General features: G+C 45.3%; 3 protein-coding genes across 5 annotated transcripts; 2 read left to right on the top strand and 1 right to left on the bottom strand.

The window, feature by feature from the left end:
- The first annotated feature begins 570 nt into the window (after positions 1 to 570).
- Positions 571 to 10,446, top strand: tmem259 (transmembrane protein 259). 3 transcript variants are annotated; one of them, XM_018662494.2, is made up of 12 exons: positions 572 to 931; positions 1,507 to 1,916; positions 3,172 to 3,480; positions 3,588 to 3,717; positions 4,194 to 4,304; positions 4,417 to 4,539; positions 4,643 to 4,743; positions 4,855 to 4,912; positions 5,214 to 5,297; positions 5,640 to 5,772; positions 6,613 to 6,712; positions 7,543 to 10,446. In XM_018662494.2, exons 2-12 carry the CDS (start codon positions 1,698 to 1,700, stop codon positions 8,269 to 8,271), a joined length of 2,097 nt encoding a protein of 698 aa, XP_018518010.1. In that variant the 5' UTR covers positions 572 to 931; positions 1,507 to 1,697; the 3' UTR covers positions 8,272 to 10,446. The 3 variants fall into 3 exon arrangements, with proteins under 3 accessions (XP_018518017.1, XP_018518010.1, XP_018517992.1); XM_018662476.2 differs by having other exon boundaries at positions 3,588 to 3,771; XM_018662501.2 differs by lacking the exons at positions 6,613 to 6,712; positions 7,543 to 10,446 and having other exon boundaries at positions 571 to 931; positions 5,640 to 5,776.
- Positions 10,447 to 11,556: 1,110 nt separating this feature from the next.
- stx6 (syntaxin 6) lies at positions 11,557 to 16,768 on the top strand. The gene is made up of 8 exons (XM_018662453.1): positions 11,557 to 11,782; positions 12,658 to 12,827; positions 12,945 to 13,039; positions 13,120 to 13,179; positions 13,908 to 14,036; positions 14,124 to 14,230; positions 14,405 to 14,499; positions 14,866 to 16,768. The coding sequence occupies exons 1-8, from the start codon at positions 11,748 to 11,750 to the stop codon at positions 14,940 to 14,942; spliced, it is 768 nt and encodes a 255-aa protein (XP_018517969.1). The 5' UTR covers positions 11,557 to 11,747; the 3' UTR covers positions 14,943 to 16,768.
- Positions 16,296 to 24,080, bottom strand: si:dkey-121a11.3 (uncharacterized). Its single transcript, XM_018662429.2, has 10 exons — positions 23,985 to 24,080; positions 22,775 to 23,233; positions 21,569 to 21,620; positions 20,951 to 21,070; positions 19,387 to 20,312; positions 19,187 to 19,289; positions 18,816 to 18,996; positions 18,628 to 18,734; positions 18,330 to 18,502; positions 16,296 to 17,646 (listed from the first exon to the last, which is right to left on the bottom strand). Exons 2-10 carry the CDS (start codon positions 23,160 to 23,162, stop codon positions 17,450 to 17,452), a joined length of 2,247 nt encoding a protein of 748 aa, XP_018517945.1. The 5' UTR covers positions 23,163 to 23,233; positions 23,985 to 24,080; the 3' UTR covers positions 16,296 to 17,449.
- Positions 24,081 to 24,141: the final 61 nt, after the last annotated feature.

Raw genomic sequence — 24,141 nt, 5'->3', positions numbered from 1 at the left:
TAAAGTCTTCCAGGTTCATCAGTCTGAATCTCAATAAAATGTAACTGAGAATGTTGCTTTAACTTTCCTTTAGTATCACAGTAATCCAGTGAGAGCTGTCTGTTCACCCATGACTAGACAACAGGAGCTGATCACAGATAATTTAGCTGCTGTTAATGAGAGACTCTGACTGAAACAGAAACAGGATAAATCAGTCTGTATGTGTATATCAGTCCGTTCATGTTCTGTACTAACCATCAACAACAATATGAGACATTCAGAATGTCAACATAAAACCAACAGTAAGTGGTAATAAACGATATCTTTGATTTTATTTGACAAAAATGATTATTCTTCCTTTTCTATCCCAACAACAGATGGGATTGAGATTTATTCTCTTTGCAGACAATGTGGTAATTTGGAAAATATTATAGAAAATATAATTAATATATCAAATTCAACCACATGAAATATGAATATTTATTTATTGTTATGAATGGCTTAAACCAGTCAGTGGTGGTGATGAACCGTCTCATTTGACGAAGGAAGTGCCTGACAGACAGGCCCCGGGGGAAATGCTGAGTGTAGGACCCGTATTTCCGGTCTGGTTGTAGTTCCGTCTCAGAGCAGCAGTCGTCAGTCTTCAGTTATCCTCTGTTAGCTCCTGGTAGCTCTGACAGTTCATCTTTAACCTACAGAATAACCAGTCAGGGTCTGGGACCGAGTCTGAGACTGGGTCTTGGTTTCATCAAACTGAAATGAGTTCACTCACAGTCCGGAACCTGCTAGCTGCTAGCCTCCGTTAGCCTTGTCTTCGGAGCCTGCTAACGGTGCTAACAGCGCTAACCGCTAGCTTTGCCGTCTCAGAGTTTGTTTATTTGTTTGTTTGTTGTAAAGAAAAAAGCGAGGACGAGACGTTAACATGGACACACACCTGCGGAATCAATAACAGGTGAGACAGCTACATGCTACTGAGAAGCTAATGTGAAGCTAATGTGGAGCTAATGTGGAGCTGGTGTTGGGTGAGAGATGCAGAATGTTTACCTGCTGAACCAGAGCAGAAAACAGGCCCCGAGACGACCAGGACCTCCTCAGTCCACCGGTCCGGACCCGTAAACACGGCCAGGACCTCCTCAGTCCACTGTTTGTTTTCCTGACATTAGGCTCGTCCTGAAGTCAGAGATCTGTTCCCGAGTTTCTGTGAAAAAGCGGCTGAAGTTTATTTTCATTATGAATATTTTTATTTGCTGTGAAATCTCGAAGAGTCTTTAAATATCTGATGTTCAGTTTAACGTGTCAGAAAAATCAGTCCAGTAAATATTCACATCACAGCTGCAGAAATGAGAGATCCATCACAGGTTTCAGATCAGAGTCTCAGCCCTGACCAAGAACTGAGGCTGTTTGGTCTCACGAAGATAAAAATATAAACTTATTGATTAGTGAAGAAAAACAATCCCTCTGTCATTGATCAGGTGATCAGGTGACGTTGGCTCTGATTATAGTTTTCATTCATTTCCTGTCCAACAGTTTCAGGTTCCTGTGGAGTTCAGTCCGTTGTCACATCGATCAGACTCTGTGGAGACCTTCATCATCTGATCGAGGGTCAGAGTTAGACCTGGACACGGGGTCAGAGTTAGACCTGGACTAGGGGCCATGCTCACCTAGGATCAGCCCAGAGCTGAGAGTTAGTGTGAGCAGCGTAATCCAGATCCAGAATCATGTCTGAGAACCAGGCCAACAACAACAACAATGTGCCCATCAACAACAACAACAACATGGGACCCAACAGGATCCGAAATCCCAACATGAACCAGAACCCCCTGATCAACGTCCGAGACCGCCTCTTCCATGCCCTCTTCTTCAAGATGGCCGTCACCTACGCCCGACTCTTCCCTCCGTCCTTCAGGAGAGTCTTCGAGTTCTTCGTCCTGCTCAAGGTGAGAAAAGTCTTCATGTCCCTGAACCTCAGGTCTGCGGAGTCCGGATCTGTCTAGACCAGGGTCCTGTAAAAACCTCAGGTCTGCAGAGTCCAGATCAGTCTGGACTAGGGTCCTGTAGAAACCTGTTAGCTTGTTTCTCTGATAACGTCCAGACGTCTGACAGACCGTAGCTCTAAGGTTATTAAAGTGACGGTGATGAGACTTCAAACAGGAAGAAGGTCATCGTTTGGAAACGTTTTAACGTCTGAGGCAGAATAATATCCCTTCTGTAGGATTTAATAAAAAAGACCAAGTTGGCAGAGTCAGGGTCGATCTATGACTCTGATCGGATGTGATCAGAGCAATTGAAAGATTACTGTAACAGAATGGAGGGTCTGTCCAGAAGAAGAGCTTTGACTGAACCTGAACAACATAAACAAATTGTTAGAAAACAACAACAACAGAATGTTCTGTAAGTTAAGCAGGTGAGTCTAATCTGCAGGAATGAGGATTAAAATGACAGGATTTTGAATGGAGTCTGGTGTAGAAGTGTTGCTCCATCAGATTAAAGGAGGTCACAGCTCCAGGCTTAAACACTCTGAACCATAGCTGCGTAAAACAGACATTAAACGCAGCACAGTTTACATCAGAGCAGCTTTCAGCTCCAATCAGCTGTTAGAGGAAGAGACAAAACATCTGGAGGAAACATTCCTCGGAACAAGAATCTGATGAGAAGAACAAGAAGAATCTGTGACCTATAGAAAACGTTTCCATGACAACTAAAGATAACAGTGACTCTTGCGTGTTTGGGTTTAAATGATCAATAAGAACAAAAAATCTTTTTAAATAGGAAGTTTGACTGTAAAAGTTTGGTTTTCCCTCAGCTGTCTGGTCACATAACTCAACTCTTCATGTTAGCATTAGCATTTAGCTCGACTCTAACACGTCGCTCAGAGAAGATCATCATGTGACCTGTAGTTTTTCAAACTCTGGAATAATAACACATGTTGGCCTTCAAAATAAAAGTCCTGCATTAACTGGATACCATCAGTCTGATGAGTCTTTACTCTAGAGGATGAAAACAGATGCTGTGTCCAGGTGGACGACACCTGAATGAAGCAAGTGAATGGCGGACCTCGCCACTGACTGAGCCACCATGTTGTGATGTGATGAGTAAAAACAGTAAACAGCTGAACAGTTTGATGAAAATGTTATTGATGTTTCCTTCCTCCTCCCTGCTCCCCCTCCCTCCCCTCTCCTCCTCTCCCCTCAGGCGCTCTTCGTCCTCTTCATCCTCGCCTACATCCACATCGCCTTCTCTCGCTCGCCCATCAACTGTCTGGAGGCGGTGAGGGAGCGCTGGCCTCGTGATGGGATCCTGCGAGTGGAGATCCAGAGGAATTCCAGCCGAGCCCCCGTCTTCCTGCAGTACTACGACTCCACGGGCCTCCAGGAGGAGCTGGAGGCTGAGGAGGGAGGAGGAGGAGGAGGAGGGGTGGGGCTTAGTCTGGCAGCGCTGCAGGAGGAGGAGGAGGAGGAGGAGGAGATGACTCTGGACATGTTTGACAACAGCTCGGTGCAGGTGAGTCTCAGGTTTGGGTGGTCAAAGTTTCTCTTCAGCAGGTGGAGGGTCAAGGGAGGGGCTGTGATGGATGGAGCTGTTCTCACTTCTCTTTTCTGTTTCTGCAGTTTGAGCTGGACATCGAGCCTCGTCTGAAACCCTCTCTGGTTGGAGGAGGAGCAGCAGGAGCAGCAGGAGGTGGAGGAGGTGGAGGAGTGAACGACAGCCAGGATGTCTCCTTCAGCCAGACGACTAAAGGTATGCAGCCGCTGAAGGACTCAGTGTCTGAGCTGGAGATGATGACCAGAGCAGGTAAACCCTCCCTCACCTCCTCTAACTCCTCCTCCTTCACCTCCTCTTCATCCCTCACCTCTTGTAACTTACTTCTTATTGTAACTGACCTGTAGTTGAACTCATCTAGAACATGTTACAGGTTAATGAGTGACAGGTTAACGAGCATTTTCAAATATCTCAACTGCTTGATCAATAAATTCTCAGCAGATCTTCAGGCTGAAATCTGTTTTTCATTTGCTTCAGAAACAACTGAAACAGTTTGATCAGATAATTGATAATTTCTCTGATCAATGATTATACTGCAGCTCATTTATTTAACTGTTGCCAGTAAACGTTCAGCTTTGTCTCTGAGAGTTTTTATTCTGAAGTTTGTGAGTGAAAGTTTGTTAAACACAGACCTGACCTCTGAACTCTGACCTGAGCTCTGTGTTGTGTTTCAGTGTGGCCTCAGGAGGAGTACATCGTGGAGTATTCTCTGGAGTACGGCTTCCTGCGTCTGTCTCAGAGCACCAGGCAGAGACTCAACATCCCCGTCATGGTTGTCACTCTGGGTCAGACACCAACACACCTGAAACACCTGCAACACCTGAAACACCAACACACCTGAAACACCTGTTTCTCTGCCACCTGACTCTCACCTGTCTCTCCTGTCTCTCTCTGTAGATCCGATGAAGGATGAGTGTTTCGGTGACGGGTTCAGTCGATTCCTGCTTGATGAGTTTCTGGGCTACGACGACATCCTGATGTCCAGCGTGAAGGCGCTCGCTGAGAACGAGGAGAACAAAGGTAGAGAAACACGACCCGTATCCCTCTGAACTGGATCACAGAACCAGGTTCTGGTTCACCTGGTGTTGGATGTTGACAGTGACCTCTCTGTGGTTCTGTGCAGGGTTCCTGAGGAACGTGGTTTCTGGAGAACATTACCGTTTCGTCAGCATGTGGATGGCCAGAACCTCGTACCTGGCCGCCTTCGTCATCATGGTCATCTTCGTAAGTAAACGAGTCAGACCTGGACCTGAACCGACAGGAAACTCAGTGTCGACTGGAAACCAGAGTTTATTCTGATTGTTGTTTATCTCAGAGCTGATGTTTGTGTTTCAGACTCTGTCCGTGTCCATGCTGCTCAGATACTCTCACCACCAGATCTTCGTCTTCATCGGTCGGTTTCCTCTGACACCTCACACCCTCACTGCAAACACCACACCAGTTCAGACCAGTTCAGACCAGACCAGTTCAGTTCAGTTCAGACCAGACCAGACCAGACCACACCACACTACACCACACCACTTCAGAACCAGACCACACCACTGTAGTTCAGTCTAGTCCAGTTGAGTTTATTCCAGTCCAGTTTCTGGTCTCAGTGATGTAGATGTTCTGATCCAGATCAGACTGTTGAAATCTGACCTCTGGTCTGGAGGGTCAGCTTTGTGTTGATCTGGTTTCTGTCTGTCCCCCCTCAGTGGATCTGCTTCAGATGTTGGAGATGAACATGACCATCGCCTTCCCAGCAGCCCCTCTGCTCACCGTCATCCTGGCCCTCGTCGGTAAGCTCACACCCAGGAACCCAGATCTGAGTCTGGGTTCAGGATTCACTTTAAATCAAGACAGACGAGTCCTGAGTCCAGACAAGACTGAAATTGAGTCTTTTCACGCTCAGGATCATTAAGTCCTCAGTCAGGACAAGCCCAGATCCTGAGTCCAGACAGATTACACAGTCCAGTCCTGGATCAGGACTCTCAGGACCAGCAGGTCTGGGGTCAGTCCTGGGTTGAGGCTGATGAGGTTAATGAGATAAATTCTTTCTGGTTCTAGTTGTTTATGAGTCTCACAGGTAAACTCTGCAGTGACCTCACCTGTGTTGACATGATGTCACTTCCTGTCCTCAGGTATGGAGGCCATCATGTCGGAGTTCTTCAACGACACGACCACGGCGTTCTACATCATCCTCATCGTCTGGTTGGCCGATCAGTACGACGCCATCTGCTGCCACACCAACACCAGCAAACGCCACTGGCTGAGGTGAGTCACATGACCAGCACCGGCTCACACCATTGGCTGACTTTAAACCAATGACGGCACTTAATGAAACAATCCCTTTGAACCTTTGATTAATCCTCCCAACAGCCCAATAAAAACAGTCTGTACCTGTCCTTTATTTTGAAAAACCAAAGCCCTTCATTTGAAAAGCTCCTAATGAACATGTGAAGTAGACGTTAGAGGCTTTGCGGCTGCAGTCAGTCAGTCAGTCAGTCAGTCAGTCAGTCAGTTCATTAACCTGCTGCTCTGCTGGTTCACTGAGTCAGCAGGTTTATTCTCGTTACCTCCGTGATCCACAGAGAGCGTCAGGTCTTTGACCGTACTGAGGTTGTCAGGTTGTTGAACCTGCTAACTTTAACCCTAAACAGATGCTGACATGTTTCTGTGTTGGAGTCTGAGAGAAACAGGAAAGTGGAAACTGGAAGGTCGGTTGAATCTTCTGATGACGTCTCTCATCATCCAGTTTGTATAATCAATAACTGTTTTTAAAGATGTATGTTGAGCAGTGTCCGTCTGACGTGGATCTTTGAGGTCATGTCTATAAGTGAAGTGAGACTGTGTCTAAATATTTACCATAAATCTCAGAGTTCAGGTGATTGACAGGAAAAGGTTTGAAATGTCTCTTTAATCGAGAAGTTCCTTCAAATCTTCCTGTACGGAGCAGTTACACACTGATCACATATTTAACAGGTTAAATCATCACAGTTCTAACTCTGCAGGTGATACAGTAAAACATGAATTCTTTTGATCCTATAAATCATTGATCTGATGGTTGTTTCAGGTTGACCTCTGACCTCTGACTTTGTGCCTCTGTGTTTTCAGGTTCTTCTATCTGTACCACTTTGCTTTCTACGCCTATCACTACCGCTTCAACGGTCAGTACAGCAGCCTGGCTCTGGTCACCTCCTGGCTCTTCATCCAGGTCAGAACCACCACTTCATCTCTTCTCATCATCATGTTGTTATTTCAAAATAAGAGTTCTGTTAGTGTTAGAGGTTTCAGAGACCTGATCACAGCTGATCAGTTTATTTATTGATCGCAGTTAAAACAGCAGAAGTCGTTTACAGACTCTGAGAGGATCTGATTCTAACTCTGATCTTCAATCAGAGAAGAATCAAACTGCTCCACAGTTCAGCACTGATCTAGACCAGAGACAGAAACCAGGTCAGGTGTTGAGGTCTGAGTGGAGAGGAAATCAGACTGAACCAGAACCTGAGCCAGACTCAGCATCAGTTCTCCACAGGCTGAGGCTGAAGCTGCAGCTTCTCCTGTAAACACTGCAGGAGCTCTGAGAGTCTGCTTATCATTATTATTATTATTATTATTGTTTCTATGTTTATTTATGGAGCAGTTAACAGGAGCTAACAGCTAACGACAGGTAACAGCAGCTAAAAGGTAACAGCAGCTAACAGGAAATAATACAAGCTGATGGAAGCTAACAGCGGCTAACAGCAGCTAACAGCATACCCTAAGTTAGAATCTTAGTCATAGCTCAGTTAGCTCTCCTGCTGGGCTGCTGACACTGTCAGCCAGTTTTAACTCAAGTTAACACTGGTAGTCTCAACTTTAGCTGTGTCTGTTGTCATGACGGTCATGCAGCTCCGAGCAGGTAGACCTCACCTGACACCTGAGCAGGTAGGATCAGAGCGACTCACTGCCTGCATCACAGTTAGTTTTGTGGTTTGGTCATTTTTCTGTGATCAGAGGATCCTCGATCCAGACTAACCTCCTCTTCCTTCTCCTCCTCCTCAGCACTCCATGATCTACTTCTTCCACCACTACGAGCTTCCTGCGATCCTGCAGCAGATCCGGATCCAGGAGATGCTGCTTCAGAACCAGCAGGCGGGTCAGGCCAACCAGACGGCTTTGCAGGACAACCTCAACAACAACAACGCTGCTGCCGCCGCTGCCGGGCCTGGCCCAGGACCAGGACCAGGACCAGGACCAGGACCTGCCCCACAACCTGGACCCACCAACACCACCCAGCCTCAGACCGACCCCCAGCCCTCCTCCTCCTCCTCTTCTCCATTAGCTGGAGGTGGAGGTGAGGTGAGGTCGGAGCTGAACTGGGTCGCTCAGACTGCTGCCATCATCACAGAGGCTCTGTCCTCCTCCACCCAGCCACCGCCCTCCGACTCCACCCAGCACCAGGCCGTCAGCGGAGGAGGTGCAGCCGGAGGTCAGGGCTCAGCAGGAGGAGGAGAGATCAGTGTGGTGGCTGAGTTCTGGATGGGTGGAGGAGGAAGTGGAAGAGGAGCAGCAGCAGCAGGAGCTGAGGAGCCAAATGTTGTTTCAGTAGAAATTAAAACCACAGCAGGAGGAGCTGATCCTCCAATCAGAGTGCAGCAGGCGGAGGGGGGGCCCTCTGAGGGGGGGCCCCCGGCTGCAGCGCCCCCACAGACTGACTGCCCCTCCTCACAGAGTCCAGGTACAGACTGGGACTGCAGACCACAGCAGACCTCCTCACAGACCCCGTCCTGAGAGTCCAGGTGTTTTCCTGCTCCTGTCACCTGTCTGACACCGTGCCTCAGTCTGTCAGCTGATCAGGGTGATTGATTAGTGATTAATCAGGGGTCAGCTGATCAGGGAGGGGTTTCCTGTTGATCCAGATCTGAGCTCAGACCAGGATCTGGTCTGAACCGGTCCAACCTACAGTTTCAAATTTAAATCAATATCTGATCAATATCTGATTAATGATTAGGTCAGTGTTTCCAAACCTGAGGGTTGAGACCCCTCAGGAGGTCACATGATCAGTGTGAGGTCATCAACAGAACAGGAAGTGATTTTTATTAGTTCTGAATATTTTCTCATCGTATGAAACGTCTGAAACTGCTTCAACTGGTCCCAGAGACTAGGTCTGATTCTGGATCTAGTTCAGTCCAGTTCAGTTCGGTTCAGTCCAGTTCCGTAGAAACCTGAACAGATTCAGTGCAGTGTGTGAGTGGATTAATGGAGAAATGGATTTGTTGTTTAAAAAAAGACAAAGAATTAATTATCACTCGTTTCTGATTCTGTCGATCAACTGATTAATTGATTGTTGCTTCTCCACATCGTCGCCTGATCTGATTTTCATCAGTTTGTAAAATGTTCATTTTCTCAGATTATTAATTCACTGGTTAATCATTGCATTTAATTTTCTGTCAATCAACTCATCGATCAATCAGCTGATTCACTCAGCTAATTGATCGATAAAAACAGTCCTGACAGATTAATAGTTTCCTGCAGAGAGCATCTGAAATCACAGATTAAAATCCAACTCCATGAGACGTGTTTTTAAACGTCTTCAGTAGGAACCATCAAGCCTCAGACGGACAGGGGCCGGTTTTCAGAGATGGACCAACACTGTCGGCCTGAGCAGAAAAATGTGGCAGAACTTCAATACAAATTTAAACTGAATATTTTTGATTTTTGATCGAACAAAACGATTATTTTCTCCTTTGGCTTCAGGAAGTTGGTCTTTCAGAATAAAACATTTGTTGAATAAAACTTCAACAAATTTTAAAATTCTCCCAAAAAACTTTGTGTGTTTGGATCAAACTGTCAGGAGTTTTTAAAGATCAGAGCCTGAACCTTTAACCTGAGCTGAAATCTTTAAATCAGCAGGAAGTGAAACAGATCTAACTTATTGATCCTGATGATCAGTTATTGATCAGTGTGTTGATCAGCCCTGACTCTGACAGATTGAAGCACAAACTCTGAACTGTGTAGATTTTTTGTTTCCACCTGCTTTTATTTTGAAGAAAAAGACTCTTTTAGAACAGGAAGTTTGTTTTGGAGGGTTGTTGTGGATCAGGACTTCCTGTCAGAACGGATGCCTTATCAATAATCCTCAGATCGTCTGCGACGCTGCAGAGATGTTGGGGAGTGAGTTCTGGTTGTGCAATATGACGCCAGTTGTGTCACACCTCAGGCCCCGCCTCCTGATGGGAGGTGTCACCTGTGACCCCTGAACACATCATCATGTCCTCTGAACACATCGCAGTGATCTGTGTCCCCTGAATGCATCACCATGTCCCCTGAACACATCACAGTGACAGGTCAGGCCTTCTGTGATGCATTCAGGTGCTCCTCGTCACCCTGATGTCGTGGATCTGTTTCCTATGATTTGTCATTTCGTACATTAAAAAAAGAAACAAATAACACAACACGTTAAAACTGAACGTGACACGGAGTTAAAACAGAATAATATTTTTTAAAAATAAAATTCACCTAAACACAACTAAAATACATCAGCAACAACAATCTGAGCTGATGTTCCAATCACTGATCAGAACAGATGACGTGAAGTCAGACTTCATTAATCCAGATTAAACTAATCTCTGAGTTATTGATCCTGGATCATTCTGTAAAACCTGATCGTTAATGAGTCACCTGAATGCACCGTTAACTAGGTGATCTGTGGACTGATCGAACTAGGCGTTTGTTTGTTTGTTGATCTGAGGGGGCGGAGCCTGACGTGACGCAGCATCAGGAACTGATGGACTGGGGGATTCTGGGGGATTTTGTGGGCGTTTTTCTTCTTCGTGCCTCTGCTGGATGACTGTAGCCTCATTAGCTGATCTGAAGCCTGAAACTCATCAAAGTGTATTTAACTGTCCAGTAAAACCAGTAAAACAGTAAAACCCGTGCAGAACAACGCGTTTGCACAAAAACGTCTGAATGTCTCAGTTATTTCAGTTTAAACCAGAAACAGAAACAGTTGAAAGGTAAGAAACAAAATCAGTGTGTTTGATTTCAGTCAAAATCTTTTTTTGTTCATTTAAAATTTAACATGAGATGATTTGATAAAAACATTAAAACTTTATTGATCAGAATCTGTTTCAGTGAAACTGATGTTAAAGCATGAGGGTTTGGAGCCACCTGGAGGTGACAACTCACCTGTTCCATCCCCCCTCCCTCTCTGAATGTGGAGAGTCTACGGTGGCCGTCAGGTGACAAAGTGGTTTCAGTCACTACATCAACTAACAGGTTTGTTTCTAACTTTATTTATATTTTAGTTCTTAAAACTTCAGTTTCTCCTCCAATGGAAAAATATTGACCCCGGTTTGTTCATGATAAAAATCCACAACAAAATAAAAACTGATCCAGAGTCTGCTCAGACCAGGACCAGATTAATTATTGATTAATGTGATGATGTGGAATAAACGTGAAGTTTCAGCCTCATCAGATGAAAACAGTCTGAGTGAAGAGCAGATGTCAGGATCTTGAGCTTCAGGCAGGGAAAAACAGAAACAGATAAAAGAGGAAGAGTGAAGATGAAAGTTTGAGATGTTTGGATGAAAAAGACAAAGAACAAATGAAAATATAAAGGGTTAGTTGGACATGGAGGAAGATGATTGACTCCATCACATGCAGACGCTGCTTCATCAAACCAGTTTCCTCTGACAGGAAGATAACCCACAGCTCCAAATAATTCAGAGAAGAAGAAGTCCACCGATCTCAGCCCTGCAGAGGCTGAAAGATTAAATTATTATGTCAGGTAAAATACTTTATTTCAAACCTCAACACTGTTTTAATTTTAATTAATTTTAAAACTGAAGAAGAGTTTTAATGGAAACATGAGCTATGGTTTATCTGTAAATATTAAACTGATCACATCAGAAAACTTTATTATTATTATTATTATTATTATTGTTATTATTATTGGTAATTATTCTTAGCATGTCAATTCCGAACAGCTGAATCTGTTTTTTTTAATTCATTTAAATAAAAATTAAATTATTTTGTTATTTTTATTTATTTTTATGACGTCAGGGCCACGTGTGTGTGACGCCACGGGTTGATTTCCGCTGCGGAAGCCGCGGCTGCATGTAAACAAAGCAGCGGCTCCGATGAAGATAAAAACAGGAATAAATAGAGTAAAGTAGAGTAAAGTAGAATCCGTTTAAAGGGACCTGGAGGAGAGAGAGTCAGTGATGGGGCTCCGCGGGGACTGAACCAGAACCAGAACCAGAGCCATGTCTATGGAAGACCCGTTCTTCGTCGTCAAAGGGTCAGAGTACCGTGCTAAACAGGCCAATGCTAAAAGAGCTAAAGGCTAGTGTTAGCCTGAGAGCGCTGGTAGCTGATCAATAATCGATATATCCGCAGAGACAGGAAATAAGTAAAGTGTGTAGTTTAGCAATAGACTGATTAGCAGCGAGCTAACGTTAGCAGGCGGTGTTGTCAGAGAGGGTTAGCATGTTAGCTCAGAGCTAACAGGAGTCAGGTTATTTTCAGACTCGAGTTTGAGCTCATTAAAGCCTCAGTGGAATCTCAGTAGAACATAACCTCGGTGTTTGTGTCTGTGGAGGAAATCAGTGATTAGTTTAATATTTAGTTTATATTTATTCTTCAGAGGCCTGGAGCATCTGTGGTTAGCTAGCTGACTAGCTAACATCAGGTTTAACTCTGGGTTAACCGGGTTCATCACCATGGTAACTTTACCTGCTCTGGAACAGGTGAGATCAGAACCTACTGACCAATCACACCTCCTGGTTCAGAGACTGGTTAACCTTTGTGATCCCTGATGATAGTGACTCTCATTACTGCAGAGTACAGGAGTACACAGAGGTACTCAGGAGTACACAGGAGTATTTTATGTGTACTCCTGAGCAGTGATATGTTTCTCTCAGCCTGTGTTTAAGGTCTTCATGTCTAATTTTAGAATAGAATCTGTCGCTGCAGTCGATAGTCCATGTTTGTTTGTCTGTTTCTTTGTAGTTGTAAACTTTGACTCTTTCACAGCTCATTTCCTGAGGTTTGAGTTTACTGAACCTTCAGATCAGTCATTTATTTTCATTTCATCATTAAATTCGTTTTTATTCTTCGTCAGATAAAATCAGACTCGCAGCAGGAACGTCTTACTGACAGTTGGTTTGTTAACAGGGAGGTACAGAAAGCTGTGAACGCAGCACAGAGCCTCCATCACAGATGGAGCGAGCTGCTGCAGGAGGGGGGCGGAGCCTCCAAGGAGGAAATGGACTGGACGACCAATGAGCTGAGGAACAGTCTGCGGTCCATCGAGTGGGACCTGGAGGACCTCGACGAGACCATCAATATCCTTTACAACAGACCTGAGGTCACCTTACCTGAGCCGAGGTCACCTGAGCTGAGTTTGAGGATTTGAAATGTGAATGTTTAAAGACGAACGTCTTTCTTAACGGTCAGTGAACGCATCGTGGAGTCGAACCCGAAGAAGTTCAACTTGGACGCAGCCGAGTTGTCAAAGAGGAAAGCCTTCATCACCAGCACCAGACAGACAGTTAAGGTATAAACTCACCTGTGTGTTAAGAGTTCACCTGCTGAGGTGAGACAGGCTCTTATCTGATTGGCTTGTTTGTTTAACAGGAAATGAAGGAGCAGATGTCGAGTCCAGCTGCTGCCTCCATGGACAGAAAGAACAAACAGGTAACTGCACACTCTGACCACAATCTGACCACACTCTGACCACACTCTGTCCACACTCTGTCCACACTCTGTCCACACTCTGACCACACTCTGACCACACCTGTCCACACTCTGACCACACTCTGTCCACACTCTGACCACACCTGTCCACACTCTGACCACACTCTGTCCACACTCTGTCCACACTCTGACCACACTCTGACCACACCTGTCCACACTCTGACCACACTCTGACCACACCTGTCCACACTCTGACCACACTCTGACCACACCTGTCCACACTCTGACCACACTCTGACCACACCTGTCCACACTCTGACCACACTCTGTCCACACTCTGACCACACTCTGACCACACCTGTCCACACTCTGACCACACCTGTCCACACTCTGTCCACAGGTGTGTTACTGTGTCTCTCGCTGACAAAGTAGATAACATTTCCACCAAAACCTCTTTAGAAAACTCTGAAACCTCCTCAGTGACTCTCTTCAGACCCTTTTCTGAACCATGGGGACCCTCCAAAGATACTGAAACCTGTCTGAGTCCACAGTGACTTAAATCCCTTCAGAGACTCCAAAAACCACCTGGAGGTCAGGGTGGGGGCTTGATAGGTCCCTGGAGATCTCTGGAGGTCTCTGAAGGTCTCTGGTGGTCTCTGGAGGTCCATGTTTGATCACAGAGCTGCAGCTGCTGTGAAATTGACTGTGTGTGTTGTTGTGATGTTCAGGCTCTGCTCGGTGATCGTGGTGCTCAGGGTCCAGTCTGGCAGCCTGGTCCTGATAAATATAGCCGTCTGGACCGGCAGCTGCAGGATGCCAATTCTCAGTTCATAGAGGAGCAGCAGGTCCAGCAGCAGGTACAGTAACACCTGAGCAGTAACAGCCAATAACAGAGCTCTGGGCTGTGATGTCACATCAGGTGATTTGCTGTGGGTGTGTTTCAGCTTATTACGGAGCAGCAGGACGAACAGCTGGAGCTGGTGTCAGGAACGATCGGAGTCCTGAAGAACATGTCGGAGAGGATCGGCATGGAGCTGGATGAACAGGCCGTGTAAGAACCTCCAGGTCTAAGATCTGGTTCATGTTCTGGACTGAGGAGACCGGCCCTGGTCGGTCCTCGTTAACAGGAGCTTTTTGATGGTTTTTGACAGCTATTGTGAGTCAGCGGGCCTCAGTTTGAGCCTCAGTTTCAGTCTGTTCACCTGAGTGGTTTGTGTTCCTGCAGGATGTTGGACGACTTCAGTCATGAGGTGGACAACACTCAGTCCAGACTTGACAACGTCATGAAGAAACTGGCTAAAGTGTCTCACATGACCAGCGGTAATCTGCCCGGCAACACATGATGTCGCCTTCACTGACCCATAAAATCAGTCAGCTTTCAGGTTTCTAACTAATCAGGATCAGTATTGATCAGTTATCAGAAACAGTGTCACAGGTTTAATCAATAACTCACCTGTATTAGAGTCACTCTGTGTTCTGATTGGATGAGGCTCCTCCGCCTCAGACTGAAGCTTTGATATAACAACAGACGACAGTAACAGGTTATGGTTGGTTAGTTCTAGTTAATTTATGATAGTTCGATACAGTTACCTGTAGTGAGTAATATTTGGAGGTGATGACTGATAGTTATAGTTAATAGTTAGTTATAGTCAGTTGTAGTTATTAATGATCTCTGCGTCTTTACAGATCGTCGCCAGTGGTGCGCCATCGGTGTATTGCTTGCCATCCTCTTCGTTGTCATCCTCCTTTTCTTCATCCTTTGATTGATGCCTCCTCCTGTCAGCATGAAGCTTGTCTTAATCCTGTGTCTACCGGACTCTACTGAACTTTACTGGTCTCTAACAGACTCCGGTAGACTCTTCCGGTTCTACTGGAGTCTTTATCATCCTCCTCCGGTCACATTGTATTCATACAGTCCAGTATTAGCAATCACTAATTTGTCTCAAGTCTGCTCAGCTTACAACCCCCCCCCCAACCAAAACAAATCTAGACGTTAATCAGCTGCTGTGACCCTGATTCTACTGGACTCTCCTGTACTCAACTAGACTTGGGTGGACTCCTCTGGGTCTGGAGTTCAGACTCTGTGTCATCAGTCAGTCTAGAACTCGACTCTAAGGGACTCTGGACTGTACTGGTTTCTACTGGACTTTACTGGACATTCTCTTTCTACTAAGTGAGACTGAGAAGGTGTTCGACAGTTTAATCATTGCAGAGCTCAAAGGTCAAATATATGGAAAGATATTTAAGGTTTGATGTTCTAGGAAATTATGTTTCTGTTTGTTACAATTAACTCCAGTTTAAAATCAGTTCAAAATTGGTTTTAATCCAGTTTCACTCTAGTTTAAAACCAGTTTAACTCTAGTTTAAAATCAGTTTAAATCTACTTTAAAACCAGTTTCACTCCAGTTTCATGTTCAGTGCAATTCTAACTTCATTGCATCTCTATTTAAATTTTTCACTTGAAAACCACTTTTAACTCCATGTTCACACCAGTTTAATCCAGGTTTAACCCTGGTTTAATCCAGTTTAATCCTGCTTTATTTCAGATTTAATTTTTGTTTAATCCTGGTTTAATTCAGGATTAACTCCAGTTAGTTAAGTGTGAAGTTGATCTGAAAACACTTTTGGAAAATAATGTAATAACACTAAAACTTTGTGTTGATGTTTTTGTTGTTTACAGTTTGTTTTTGTTTTTGTTGACTTTGACTGAAAACATCACTGATGCCGCGTTTGACGTTTTATTTTTTTATCTTGTTTTCTCTGATGGTTTATCTCTGTTTCCTGTACCGTATTGATCAGCAGACTGCATCTTATTGATCAGTGGAGGTTCCACTGTTAAACTGTTACTAAGTCAAACCTGACTCTTCCTGCTGCTGCTTCACAGTAAAAGCCTTTCTCTAGTGAACATCTGGGAGGCTTTTAATGTGAAGCAGCAGCAGGAAGTGTGTGTGTGTTTGATATTAATTGGCTGATATCAGGTGAACTGTGATATGAAGCAGCCAATCATGTTGTCCCACATCATCAGGTTTATGGTACGCACAGTGGGAACATCTCAGCTTTATGAACTTTAACGAACTGATGAGAACGAAACTCAGTAAATTCAGAACTGACTCGTCTGAAGTTTAATCTGTTTTATTCTGTGTGAATTTAACACTAACATGTTATGAATCCATCCAGTCCTGAAACAAGCTTCACTACATCATTCAGTATTTTTCTCTCAGATGTCACAACATCTTTAATAATATTCAATGTTTTTATTAAAATAGATCATTTTTTCTGTTCTGAACTTTATTTCTGGAAATAAAAACAACATGGCACACTAAAATAACAACATTAAGAATATTAATAATTAAGAATAACCACTGTATCTTGTTCATGTGTCAGAGCACATCGATAACTGAATCACAGCTGAATGAATGAAGATGTGTAGTTAGAAGTGTGAGACTGATCAGTGATCAGTTTATTATTGATCGACGAATGATGAAGTTTTAGTCTGATGATAAAATTGTCTTTATTTTGTCACCATCAGCTGCTGATGGACTCTCTGCAGGTGAATTTTATTTCAATAAAGTGACGCAGAAAATAAAAACATGGATCGTCAGTTCTTTGTTTCTTTAATTGGTGTGAAAATATAAACATATGAAAACTGTACAGGAACAGAAATACTGCAGAGGTTTAAACACTGAAAGGTTAAAGTCCTGAACAAAAACTGACGGCATCAAAGAATGTTTTATTTTTAATAGACATGATCAATGTAAAGCTGAGAATGTTTTAATGTGAATTCAGCTGATTTCATGAAACGAGTCGATTGAACTGAACCAAGTGTTCATTTTGACCAGTTTGAGGAACAAACAAACCAGTCTCAGTGTTCAGACCTGACAAAGTTTACATGTTTCTCTTCTTATGCCCAGTTAGGATTTACCTGCTGCTCTGAGAGTTGCCTCACATGGTCTGATCTACCTGTAGACCACCTCACCTGGTCTGATCCACCTGTAGACCTGAAGTCATGGAAACGGAAGATGGAGTATCTGATTTCCTGTTAAACAACAGATCAGGTGAGTCCTACAGTCCCAGGTGGAGTGGGGGTGGGAGGTCCTTTGGGAGGTTAAAGGTTGTGGTTGGACCACCCGCTGGTCTTGCACCCGTTCAGGTCCGCAGTTCAATTTTCTGTTTGGTTCTTCGTGTTCTGGAGTTAAAGTTCTGATCAGACCAGGTGTCTCAGGTTTTGAAGCTGAGTTCAGGTGTAAGTTATAGCTACAGTCAGGTGACGTCACAGCGGCGGTGTCCTCAGGTGGTGGAGGACTCGGACAGTAGCACAGGTGTTCTGGGTCAGCAGGTGGATTATCTGGTCCAGACTGAGACAGGCCACCTTCTCCCCGTTCACCTCCAGGATCTCGTCTCCAATGGAGAGCAGACCAGCGTACAACTTCTCTGTACTGCTGTCCACCATGTCCTCCACGTATACACCTGCAGTACACGTCAGTACACTGTTATCATAATGTTAACACAGTATTAGTACACTGTCAGAGAACAGAACAAACATGTTGAATAAACACGTCACTGATTCTGTCAATGAACGTCTCAGTGTAATCAGACCTGTACTACTTGTCTAGTAGTAGCATCCTTAGTGATGGTAGTATCAGTAGTATTATCAGTAATATCAGTAGTACTGTCAGTATTATCAGTAGTATCAGTAGTAATATCAGTAGTATTATCAGTAGTATTTGCAGCAGTATCTGTAGTATCAGTAGTAATATCAGTAGTATTAGTAGTAATATCAGTAGTATCAGTAGTAATATCAGTAATATCAGTAGTACTGTCAGTAGAATTATTGGTAATATCAGTAGTACTGTCAGTAGTATTATCAGTAATATCAGTAGTATCAGTAGTAATATCAGTAGTATTATCAGTAGTATTTGCAGCAGTATCTGTAGTATCAGTAGTAATATCAGTAGTATTAGTAGTAATATCAGTAGTATAATATCAGTAATATCAGTAGTACTGTCAGTAGAATTATTGTAATATCAGTAGTACTGTCAGTAGTATTATCAGTAATATCAGTAGTAATATCAGTAGTATTATCAGTAGTATTTGCAGCAGTATCTGTAGTATCAGTAGTAATATCAGTAGTATCAGTAGTATATCAGTACCGGAGTCAGGTCGTCCTCTCCCTCGGCTGATGATGAATCCGTACATTCGGTTCGTCGGTCGACTCAACTCTAACAGAAACGTTCCATCAGCATCGACCTGAAGAACTCGACCGACAGAACGAAGAGAACATGGACGACTGACGTCCTCGACGCTCAGGCTCCGCTGCAGGAACCTGAGAGAGAAACTCAAGCTGTGATTGGCTGTTACATGTTTCTTCATCAGTTACCATGGTGACAATCTGAAGGAAGTCCAGGCACCTGGACAACCGACTGATCTGGCTCCATGGTGGTGAGTTACCTGTCAGCAGCAGCTGGTCTGTAGTCTGCTGAACGATCTTTCTTCTTCTGTTCTGACCCAAAACTCTGAACTGACGACGGCTTCCTCAACTGCAGGAAGGGCGACCCCTGCTGGACAGACAGGAAACAGGTCAAAGAAGAAGGGGGAGAGGAGGAAGCGTGACCTCTGATAACTGATGGTTTTCTCACCACACTCAGCGACTGAGCTGATGGACATTTCTTCATCAGGCTGGAGGGGGCGGGGTCAGAGTCCAGGGGGCGGGGCCTAATGCTGAATCGATCAAGACTGCCGGCTCGAGTCCTGCTGAGTCTGACGTTGGAGAAAAGACGACGCAGAGAAAGTCGAGAGGACTCGTCTCTGCTGCTGAAGCTGAAGGAGACAGATCGTTCATTATCAGAAAACTGCCCATTAAAACTCTGTCACCTAAAACTCTGTTAGCTAAAATTCTTAGTTAAAACTCTGACAGCTAAAACTCTGTTAGCTAGAACTGTAGCCCGTAGCTGTATACAGGTGGTGTTTTGTATCAGGACGTCCAGCAGGGGGCATCATACAGACTCACCGTTCAGGAAGTGAAGTGCTGTCACTGTGGAGCTGTGCTCTTATTGGCTGTTTGACCTGTCCATCACTGCTGCTCTCTGAGGTGGGCACTGCTTGGGTCTCAGCTGTAAACCAATCAGAATCACGGTAATACTAATGCATCACTTCCTGTATATGTGACAATATAAGATGTAATGCGATGTCAGGTGTAAATATTCTGACCTGTTGTGTCTAAGGAGGAGGAGGAGGAGTTCTTCACCCTGGGATCCACTCCTTCTCCTCTCTCCTCCACACAGGGGCTCCTCTCCTTCAGCTCTGCCCCAGATCGGAGTTCTCTGTGGGCCTTAGCTGCTGCAAGACTCCGCTGCTCCTCCCAGTCCTGGTTTAGATCCAACTGTGTCTTGGTGCCGCTGAGCCTGACACGGTGTGACATCATTGCTGATGACATCATTGCTGATGTCACAGCGGGAGCAGATGAGGAGGAGGGGCATCTGAAGATGGGCGTGGTCAGCTGGTTGAGGCTATAGGGGTTGATTGGCAAGTCTGTGGTGGGCTTGGTCTGGTTTCCATTAAGTTCCACCTGATTGGTTCTCCTCCTCACCTGCCCGGCCCCACCCCCTCCCCGGGGGGGTCTGGTCTGATCAGGTGTGACAGAGCCAATGTAGGTCTCTCTGATCGGCTCAGTCCGCAGGTTGAGGTGAGGTCGGTACAGACTCCTCCCCCTGTCATCAGGCACAGGTGGGTGTAGACGGAGGTTCACATTGACAGAGGAGGTCCTGACACAGGACTCACACTGACCCACGACCCCTGGCCCCCCTGCTGGCAGTTGTCCTCTCTGCTGTCTGTCAGCATCAAACCTGACCCCTGTCCGACTGTTCATGTACAGGTTTAGGTCTGGTTTGGAGACCAGGACACCTGTCCCCCGCTGCCCTACCCATCTCCTCTGCCGCTGTCTCTCCAGGTAACGAGACTCCGCCTCTGTCTCTGTCTCATCTTCGAATCGCAGACGACGAGTCGGAGATGCCGCCGGGTGTCGCCTCGAGGACCCGACAGCCAAGTCGCTGCTGGACGAGTCGCTCAGGAATCCTGGTTGAGAGACCACGTCCTCAAACCTCACCTGGACGACGGGACGCAGCCTGACCCCCGACCTGAGAACAGACCACAGTTAGAGACAGAGTCCAGACCGGGTCCTGAAGTCCTCTGGCCCAGCTAAGTCTGAGTCTGGTTCTACGACATCCTGCTTGGTAACAGTTCTCAAGTCATCTGGTCTCAGTGACCTCAGACCAGCTGCACGAACATCAGCAGGAGAAACTGGTTCTGACCCACATGGACCACAGGTGAAATCTGCTCCAGACTTTCTGCCTCTCACCTGGATGGTGCTGCTGGGTCTGCTGGATCCTGGATCTCTGACTACCTGTTGGATCTGCCCAGTTTGTTCAGGTGGGTGGTTCAGTAACAGCAGCAGGACTGACTCTAACCCTGCAGAAGTTCTCTGAGACTCTGTGGAGGAGGGCGTCAGGGAACTGGACCTGGTCCTGGTGGTCTTCAGGAGGGGGTGGTCTTTATATCAGATCATTATAAACTCTGTTCTCTCTGCTCTTTAAGCTCAGACTGTCTCTGACTCAGTTTATTCAGTATCTGTAGCTGTGGTTTCAGTTCAGTCACATTTCATTTACAATTAATTAGTAAAATATAAAACTTCATTGAATCAGCTGAGACAGAAAAAAACAATTTGTGTTTGTTTGTTTATTCGATCAGCTGATCGGTGTGTGTGTGTGTTACTCACAGAGTGTGTGTGTCGGGGGTCAGCAGGTTGTGGTCTCCTCTCAGAGGAACACAGCGACGCTTCATACGACCTCCGTCCTCACACTGCTGCTGCCGCGGCAACCGAGCGCACACAAAGAGGCTGAACACACACACACACACAGGGTGGGGGAGGGGAGAGGATGACATCAGCAGCTCTGATTGGTCAGTGTGACAGAGGAAGGAGGATTAAACAGAGCAGCTCGTCAGGACTAATTAACCTGACGAGACCACAAACTGTTTACATCAGCACAGTGTGTATGTGTGTGTGTGTCACTGTGTGTGTGTTTGTGTGTGTGTGTGTGTTTATGTGTGTGTCACTCTGTGTGTATGTGTGTGTGTGTTTACTCTGTGCAGTTCTATTTAAGAGTCTATATAAGGCTCTGTATGAGGTTTTGTATAAGAATCTATATGAGTCTGTAACCATGTGATGTCACAACTACACAGCCACACCCACAGTATGACCTCACCTGAACCCACCTATTAAAAAAAACTTTATTAACAACACAACATCAGGTGTTCGTTCAGTCAGACGTCCTGAAGCCACGAGTCATGAGATGACTGTAATGTAGCTGCAGTGTGTTTTGTTGTTGTTGTTTACCTCTGGTTGTTTTTGCCTCTCAGTAGAATTTCAGACTCATCAACAACAGAACCTGAAAAACACAAGATGTCCGACAGTTCCTCACACACTGGTTTTTCATTGGCTAAAACTCCTCCAATCACAACTCAGCTGAAACATTAAGAGTTAGATCTGTCCCACCTCCTGAGGCCTGTACTACAAAGAGAGTTGAACCTCCTCTGGTTTAACTCAGGTTCTCAGGTAAAGTCGGGGTTGACAAACCCTGACTGCCTCGATCTGTGTTAAACGCTACGACGGTGGTTCAGATGTGGGTAAGTTGAGTCGGTGTTAACTCAATCAGAGTTAGTGCGTGTTGATTAAAGGGGCGTGCACCGTATCTCTCAGATGAAGAACGCACGTTAATTCTGTGGGTTTAGAGGAATTTAAAGAGACTCTAACGACACAATGTCAAACCAACAAAGACAGGGAGACTGGTCACATGTTCTCTGGATTCTTCATCTGTAATATGAGATGTAAGGACACAGAACATATGTGATCATTTCTCAGATACTTGGATTACAGTCAACACGTGGGTCACATGTCTGAGAATGAGCTGTTCAGGCTGTATATGTATGAATGTAAAGCTGTTATGTTCAGTATGAACTTCATGTTAACAGTATTTCAGCCTCAGTGGAAACTGAACCTGGATCAAATAGAAACCTTCTATAAAGTGGTTCACATTCATATTTCCATCATTAATGCTGCATGTGTTGGTCTGTAGTCTACAATTACAACAGCCTGTCGCATTATATTGTCTTTCAGGACAATAATGCCCCCCACCTCCCATTTAAAGGATTATTCACATCGATAATATGCAACACTAATGACGCTAAACTCTGCTGCTTGACTGTGAGAAAAAAAATAAAAAAAATAACTGAGAGTGAAAATGGAAAATGCGGAGCATAAATTTAAATAAGACAGAGTCAGCCTCTCTCTGCTGATTGGTTCTTCCACCTGTGGGGCGGAGCTTAGGTAGAAGTAACACCGAGTTAACCATGAACATAAACTGCTCGGAGCAGTTTAGAGACACAGTGTAAATTACCATGGCAGCAGACCTCAGGTAAAACCTATCCACCTTTACAGGTTAATCAGGAAGTTACATCACTAACTTACTCCTGAAGTTACTCTGATAAGACAGTAACCTCACTTCGTAGTACAGGCCTCCTGTCCTGAACACCTGTGGTTTACCTGTGTTGTTGTACTCTCTGCTCTCTGATTGGCTGTCATCCAGGTGTGTCCTCTGGTTGGTAAGCAGGTTTTGGAGGATCCTGCGGTTCACCTGGACCTTCTGAGTCAGAGACAGGAGGCTGCTCCTTCTCTGCTCCTCCTGCAGGCTCACCTGGTCTCCCCCAGGTGTGACGCAGGTCCAGGTGTGCTCCGGGTTTTTGGGCGCAGAACACAAGGAGGACGAGTCGAGGCTGAAGCTGACCAGACTGTCCAGGTCAGTCTGTGACTCAGCCTCACCTGCTGAGACGCACATGGACACAGGTGAGTCTTCATCGCTGCTGCAGGAGGCGGAACCAGTAGGGGGTGGAGTCAGACCCATCACCTGAGCCCCTAAGGTCCTGGACCGCATCACCAGGTGGATGGATCAAAGATATGAAATACTTTCCAGGAGTTTGTCTGAGCAGGTGAGGGTCATCACACCTGGAAGAGACACACACACCTGAGACAGACAGACACACCTGAGAGGGAGAAAAATGCACCTGAGAGAGACCAAACTGAGGCTGAAACTGAGAAAAAGATTTAAATTTAAATCTAAGGTGAAGTTCTGATTCTGAACTGAGATACTATACTGACAGTACCTGTACTCCATCTAGTACTAATACTACATCTGATGTAGTACCTGTAGTAACACAGAGTAAACAGACTGAGCTCAGTGAACTGTTTTTATTCCCATGATGTTAATCTGTGAGACGTGAAGCTGACAGCAGCAGACACACACACTGACAGACGTCTGATGTAAATTCCCAGTTTCCCTCCTCATTAAAACACTGTGTTTACTTCAGGGTCCTAGTTCTGATCAGGTTTTTGGAGCATCATGGTTCTGTATTCACTGATGTTTATAAAGATTCATGGTGATTAAATCTTAAATCAGATCCTGGTCTCAGAGATCAGTTCTCTGGTAGGGACCATTATCCTGTAGACACTTGATCCAGGTGTCAGTCAGAGAGAAGTGTGGTCAGTCCATCCTCATCTGTTCAGGTGTCTCAGGTAAAGTCTCAGCTGCAGACAGACCATCACACACCTGGGGAATGACAGTCCTCTGCTCTTAGAGATGATCAGGACTCAGACCTATGACCCAGGTCTGATCCAGGTCTGATCCACTCTGGTCTGTCTGTCTGTCTGTCTGTTACCTGTCTGTGTTCTCTGGTCTCACCTGTGACTCAGCTCTCACCTGTAGATCTTTCCTCCGTCCGTCTGTCTCTCCGTCTTCTTCTCTCTCCTCCTGTCTTGGACTTCACTGTTGCCCCTGGAGACACTCAGGCTAGCCTCTGATTGGCTGGTCACAGCTGTTTCCTGTGACTGTTGGAGAAGCTAATTGGTGGAACTGA

This window comes from Lates calcarifer, unplaced genomic scaffold, assembly GCF_001640805.2.
Source record: "Lates calcarifer isolate ASB-BC8 unplaced genomic scaffold, TLL_Latcal_v3 scaffold_36_77, whole genome shotgun sequence".
NCBI classification, from domain to species: domain Eukaryota; kingdom Metazoa; phylum Chordata; class Actinopteri; family Centropomidae; genus Lates; species Lates calcarifer.
Note: the sequence above shows the minus strand (reverse complement) of the source record. Positions and strands in the feature narration are given on the sequence as shown.

What these genes read in the sequence shown, in the direction of transcription:
- si:dkey-121a11.3 (XM_018662429.2), bottom strand. Translation starts at nt 23,162, where the DNA reads ATGCGGTCCAGGACCTTAGGGGCTCAGGTGATGGGTCTGACTCCACCC. An exon ending in CAGAGAGTACAACAACACAG is followed by an intron (nt 21,621 to 22,774) that starts GTAAACCACAGG and finishes TGTGTTTTTCAG; the next exon opens with GTTCTGTTGTTGATGAGTCT. An exon ending in CTCCTCCTTAGACACAACAG is followed by an intron (nt 19,290 to 19,386) that starts GTCAGAATATTT and finishes ATTGGTTTACAG; the next exon opens with CTGAGACCCAAGCAGTGCCC.
- stx6 (XM_018662453.1), top strand. Translation starts at nt 11,748, where the DNA reads ATGTCTATGGAAGACCCGTTCTTCGTCGTCAAAGG. An exon ending in TGGACAGAAAGAACAAACAG is followed by an intron (nt 13,180 to 13,907) that starts GTAACTGCACAC and finishes TGTGATGTTCAG; the next exon opens with GCTCTGCTCGGTGATCGTGG. An exon ending in GAGCTGGATGAACAGGCCGT is followed by an intron (nt 14,231 to 14,404) that starts GTAAGAACCTCC and finishes GTGTTCCTGCAG; the next exon opens with GATGTTGGACGACTTCAGTC.
- tmem259 (XM_018662476.2), top strand. Translation starts at nt 1,698, where the DNA reads ATGTCTGAGAACCAGGCCAACAACAACAACAATGTGCCCATCAACAAC. An exon ending in TTGACAACAGCTCGGTGCAG is followed by an intron (nt 3,481 to 3,587) that starts GTGAGTCTCAGG and finishes CTGTTTCTGCAG; the next exon opens with TTTGAGCTGGACATCGAGCC. An exon ending in CGTCATCCTGGCCCTCGTCG is followed by an intron (nt 5,298 to 5,639) that starts GTAAGCTCACAC and finishes TCCTGTCCTCAG; the next exon opens with GTATGGAGGCCATCATGTCG.